The 6,135-nt window shown below is 48.7% G+C and overlaps 1 protein-coding gene across 1 annotated transcript in view; it reads left to right on the forward strand.

Moving 5' to 3' along the window:
• The window catches only part of TPCN2 (two pore segment channel 2), a 34,779-nt gene extending 33,860 nt beyond the window's left edge, over positions 1–919 (forward strand). Inside the window, exon 25 of the mRNA XM_072639390.1 lies at positions 87–919. Within this exon, the coding sequence (XP_072495491.1) occupies positions 87–165 (79 nt within the window). The 3' untranslated portion in view covers positions 166–919. The remainder of the gene's footprint in view (positions 1–86) is intronic.
• The last annotated feature ends 5,216 nt before the right edge of the window (positions 920–6,135 follow it).

Consider the following 6,135-nt stretch of genomic DNA (forward strand, 5'->3'; position numbering starts at 1 on the left):
GATGGCTGGATGGATTATCCATCTTGGAGAGGGGAGGGGGCTTCTGGGGGCTGGTGCCTCCCTCCTTCTCACTGTCCCTTCCGCAGGGATGTCTTGGAGGAACCAACAGAAGAAGAGTTGGTAGAGAAGTTGGTACAGCACCCTCACCTACACCTCTGTAGGTGACAGACATGTCCCCTGCCCACGTCCTCAGCTGTGGCAGACCTGCAGAGTGGTGTCATGGTCTCCGACGTCACCTGTGGGGCCCTTGCAAGGGAAGGAGAGAGAGGACGGGCCTTCCTACCTTAGAATTGTTTTCATTTCGCAAACCACTCATGCCCATCTATGTGCAAGGAGGAGCGACTGCCCCATGCCAAGAGGACCACTAATGATGTGAATGTTGGTGTGGACTTAGTCTCTGGACACTAACTGACTGGGGTGTGCCACTCTGGGCCTCCAGGCCATCAGAAGGACCCTGTCCCATTTTACCTCACAAACCCTTAGGAGTGCAGGGGGATGTGCTTGGGAGTAGCCAGAGGGTGAGACACCAGATCTGTGGGTGACCTCTGACAGTGCCTTGGGGCTTCTGGGGAGGGAGTCCTGGCCTTTTTATATGCAGATGAACCTGATTTATTTTTTAGCCTGAATGATGATTCCCGCCATGCTGTGCCTACTTTAAGTAAATGGGGACTTGAGGGAGGTGGTATTCTGCCCATCTCTCTGGGGACACGTGGCCCAGAAGGGACAGTCCTCCCTTTCTGCTGAGGAAGGCTTCTCGTACATCATTCCTCAGCCTTGGCCCTTGAACTCAGTGGGAGCTGGAGACCTTTCTCATCCGTGAGCATTACAGATCCCAACCAGTCCTCTCTGGAAATCACTCCTGCCTTGAACATGCCTTTGTAACAAGAGAATTTAAAAGTAAAACCCACTGGGGCAGTCATTTTGTTCCACTATGTGCACCATTCTGCACCCATAGCCCCTCACCTCTCCAACAAAGGCAGGTGGAAGAACTGTATGAATTTGAGCTCTTTGGGCGTCAAACCTGTTTTACTTCTATCCCCCCACCCCGTCTTTCTCCTTTATGTGATTGAGGAATGTCCAGTGTTTGGTAGTGCTAGCCAGCAGGGGAGGAAGGAGAGGAGAAGGAGGGGAGAATGATAGCTGAGGATAGGAGAAGTCAGTGGGGAGAGGAGAATTAGCCAGTGTGTTCTAGCCTGTCATTAAGGAGGAATCTATAAGGCAGTGGAGTTGTTGTCTATTGGTAGGGGGTCTCTGGCTTATCACAGAATGTGCCCCTATCTCTGCAGCAGGTGATGGGGCTTCTCATCATGCCAAGGGAATGCCCCCTTTCAAACTGCCCTTTGGAGGAAAGAACCTTGACACAGATTTTAAGAAAAGTATAAAAGAGAATCAGCATTCACTACAAATACTAATCAACATGCCTCCCACTTAGAACCCTCAAAGTTGAGTTGTTTCCATTTGATTAAATGGAAAAAAAATAATGTTCAAATATGTCGATGAATATGCCATCCAGTCTCCTCTCCTGGGCCCAACTCATGGTCTGCACTGTCTATTCTAAGAATGTGTGTGTGTGTGTGTGTGTGTGTGTGTGTGTGTGTGTGTGAGAGAGAGAGATTCACCCTCCAGACTTGTCTCTTCCTCATTTGTGTGTGCGTATGTGTGTATGTGTGTGTGTGTGAGATTCACCCTCCAGACTTGTCTCTTCCTCATTTGTGTGTATGTTTGTGTGTGCGTGTGTGTATGTGTGTGTGTGAGAGAGATTCACCCTCCAGACTTGTCTCTTCCTCATTTGTGTGTATGTTTGTGTGTGCGTGTGTGTGTATGTGTGTGTGTGTGTGTGTGTGTGTGTGTGTGTGTGTGTGAGAGAGAGAGAGAGAGAATCTGTGTGGTGTATGTTTGTGAAAGAGCGAGAGTCTCTATGGGGTGTGTGAGAGAGAATCTGTTTCTGGTGTGTGTGCACAAGGAGTATGTTGTGAGGTGCATGGGTCATTTATGTGGGTATGTTGTGTCAGTGTGTTTGTGTTTGTAAACCCACGCTTCTGGACAAGTTCTTTGTGTTGGCCATTTAACTGGCCTGGTGATGGACCCTCCTCATCCTCTTTGTTTTTCCTGTGTGGGTGGCTGGTCAAGCTCCTCCAAGAGGTAACAGGTCACTCCCAGAGGCCCAGCAATGTGCCAGAGCTAGGTGAAACTGGCACAATATCATTTGCGAACAGGAGCATCTGGAGAACCTCCCTCCAGAGCCAACACATATGCCAGGCACCTTGCTAAACACTAAGTGTCCATTGGACAATGTAGTTTGGGGATAGAGAGGATACCGAAGGATGTAGCAAGTCCTCGAACTTCAAAGAGAAGCCAAAGACAGTCCTGCCCTCAGGGAGCTCACAGGCTAATAGGGGAGACCACAGGCACAGGTTTGCAGGGCAAGCTACATACAGGATAAAGAGGAGCTAACAGAGGTTGGGCACTGGGATAAAGTGGGAGAGCTTTCTGTACAAGGGGGAATTTGGGTTGGGATTTAAAGGAAGCTGGTGAGGTCAGTGGTCAGAGCAGAGGAGCAAGGATGGTCAGAGAGGATTCCTGAAGCAGAGAGATGGAAGGGCGAAGAGTGGGAGGCCAGAGAGGCAGTGGTCACTGGACAGAAGACAACACATTGGAGAGTGAGGTGTACAGAGACAAGACAGAGGAAGGGGAGGTGATGCAGGGTTTCTAAAGCCAACAGAGCAAATTCTGGCCACACATGGAAATGTCTGGCTCTCCTCCTTATTTCTAAGTGTCTCCTCTGGCTGGGGCTGGGCAGGGAGGGGGTGCTGTGATTCACCCTCCATCCTCCAGACTCGTTTCCCTCATTTCCTGTCTCTCCTCCTTCACCAGCTTCCTCAGATCTTCCCCCATTTCTGATCCTGCCATCCCCATCACCTCTCACTTTCACAGCCAGAACTTCTGGAGGGAGGGCCACTTGTGCTCATCACCTCAGTCCTCACTCTTGGGGCCTATGTCAAAGCCTGTCCATCTTGTAGAGGAAACTTCCAGAGCTCATGCTCTGCTGACACATTCAGTGGAGTCTAACCCTTCGTCACCCTATTTGGGTTTTTCTTGGCAAAGACACTGGACTGGTTTGCTGTTTCCTTCTCCAGTCCATTTTATAGATGAGGAAACTGAGGCAAATAGGGTGAAGTGACTTGCCCAGGGTGTCTGAGGCTGGATTTGAACTTGGGAAGATGATTCTTCTTGATTCCTGTGCTCCATGCACTGTGACACCACCTTGTGGCCCAGTTTCACTGACATAGCCTTTGAAAATCTGGGGTTGCCTTGGGACCAAGAGGAGGCTTTGGGGTGAGGAGGATTGGACTTGTATGAATAAAGAATCAAACCCAGTGTTGGGGGGGGAGAAGCCCCACCTCAGCTCCTTTAAATGTGAAGTATTCCCATTTTGATTGCATTTTTTAAAAAACATAATACACATTTTAATTTAGAATCACAAGACTTCAGGCTTTGTGTCCTGCAGAGAGCTTGCTTTGTAAGTATTGGTTGGCACATGGTCTCCTCCACTAGATTATAAATGGCCTGAAGGCAGGGACTGTCTTTTGTCTTTCTTTGAATTTCCAGGGCTTAACTTTGTGCCTGACACATAGTAGGTGCTTCACAAATGTTTCTTGCCTGCTTCGTCTTCCCTTCTGATCAGTGACTGCAGACCCCTCTGACAATTGAAGAAACCTACTATACATTAGCCACTGTACTATACAATACATCGGTTGTGCTAAACATTTCTGGGTCAGAGGCAGAACATGGTCTTCTTGGAGGTCAGAGGCTGCCCATCCTCTGTTCAGTCCTTCGCCCTGTGCCCTGTACATTGTAGACAACTCAAACGCTTAATTACCAAGGCAAATGTTTCCTTCCCTCAGGGATCTTACATCCTGTGGAGACAGTAACTGTACCAGAGGAGACAGATGTCTGCATTTTTATATATTTTGCATTAGGGGCGTAAGGATCTTACACTACCAGGGCAGCATTGGGTGAGGGGGAGGAGGGGAAGCCTTTTTTAAGTGCCTCCTATTTGCCAGGCAACATGCTAAGTGCTTTGCAAAGATGACGTCATTTGATCATGGCATGTAAGACATGACCTTTGGGAGCAGGGAGGAGAGAGCATTAGCCCCTGGATAGTCAGGGGAGGCTTCTCTTAGGAAAGGACCCTTGAGAGGAGCCTTGCTGGCAATATAGAATCTGAAACGGGAGGGCATCCCTGGCATGGAGGAGGGTCACAGACAAAGGTGTGGAATCAGGAAGGTAGGGGTTGGACTGCTGGCCTCTGATCACCCACTGCTTTGGATGGTGGCTCCATGTCTCTGTGCCCTCTGCGGATGGTCACCTCCTGGAGGGCAAGGATTGTATCTGGGTCTCATGCGTATTCTTCTCCCTAGGGTGGCCAGCCCAGAGCTGGGCACATGGTCTGCCCAGGGCTAAATGATAAAATGTAAACACTAGTTAGACTCTTCACTCAAAGCTTTCTCCCTCTCTGTCCAGAAAGCTGGTAGCTGCTGGGATTATGTGGCCAGTACTATTTACATATCAAACAGGATTCTGGAATAAATTATTTTGAAGGCTGAAGAAACTGATGTTGACTGTGGTTATTGACTCATCTCTCTCTCCTGTCCTGGTGGGTTTGGGGGCTGTGGGTAGAAATGTGTTTCCCCAGGTCTCTCATCCAGGTTTCCTCCCTGGTGGTGTTGGTGGTAGGGGGAACAGCCTGGGGACGAAGTAGCAGTTTCTTTTTGATGTTTGATTTACAAAGCTAGAAATAACCCTGGAGTTTTTAGCTGAACACCAGAGGAAAGCCCACTTCCCCCTGGGGCACAGAATCTCTGAGCTGCAAGGATCTATTGAGCCAGGTTCCCCTAAACAACATTGTGCCAAGAGCTGACATTTATATGTCACTTTACGGGTCATCTCATCTGGTCCCGACAACCCAGGAACATAGGTATTAGAATTCACAGCACAAGGGCTCACAGCAGGGAAGAGACTTATCCAGGGTCACATGACTGATGTATCTGAGGTAGGATTTGAACCCAGGTCTTCTGGACTCTAAAGCCTGATTCTTATTCATTATGCCCCTCTACTTAAAGCCCTTTACTAATTCCCTGAATTTTGTTCCCTGAGTAAAGGGCAGAACCCTTTCCCTAGTGTTCAAAGGCTCCCACAGTCTGATTCTTCCCTGAGACCCAGGGGTATGGACTAGGCAGGTGATCTATATCCTGAGGTCTTTGGAGCTTTGCTTGGCCCGTTGGCCTGTGAGTCTGTTATCCTAGAACCTTTAGGGGCCTTAGGTATGTGTCTGGAAGGTTCTAAGACCACAAATGGTCATCTAGGGATACCTGGGAGTGGGGTTGGACTAGATTCTCTGAAGTGGTCAGGGAGACTCCCCACCAGCTCTGCTGTCTTCAGATTGAATCTGGCCTGGCCTGAAACTGAACACCCGCTTCGATCCGCCTCCAAGTCTGACCAAGAGCAGCAGTCTGGAGCCCCTCCCCAGATCCTGTCTGCTACTCATTCTCTGACTCCCAGGTCCCCTGGATCACTGTCAAGGACGCTTGGATCCTGGCCGGGGTTTCTGAAGTCAGACCTCATAGAAGTGGCCTTGGGAGGCACCTCTGAGGCCTGCTAGAGCCATTCCCCATTAAACAGATGAGGAAACTGAGTCCCAGAAAAGACACTGATAGGATCCTAGCATTAGAATTGGAAGGTTCATAATCTCCAGGGTTTCTTAACTTGGGTCCACAAACTTAAAAAAAAGTTTTGATAACTGTATATCAATCTAATTTCTTTTATATTTCTAAGTATTTTATCTTATGCCTTTAAAAACATGATTCTGAGAAGAGTTCTCCAGGTTCACCAGACTTGCTCAGGACCCAGAAAAAACGTTAAAAACCCTCAAATCTCATTCAACCGTGTCAGTGTCCATGTGGGGGATTTGAGACCTAGCAAGGGTGGTGACTTCTGAGCTCATAGCTTTAGAGTTGGAAGATCCCTTAGAGATGATCCAGGCCATGTAGAGTGCTAGACTTAGAATCAAGGAGACTGAAGTTCAAATCCCACCTCAGGCATTTGTCTGTGTGACTTGGGGCAAGTCATTTCCCC

Source organism: Notamacropus eugenii, chromosome 2 (assembly GCF_028372415.1).
Source record: "Notamacropus eugenii isolate mMacEug1 chromosome 2, mMacEug1.pri_v2, whole genome shotgun sequence".
NCBI lineage: Eukaryota > Metazoa > Chordata > Mammalia > Diprotodontia > Macropodidae > Notamacropus > Notamacropus eugenii.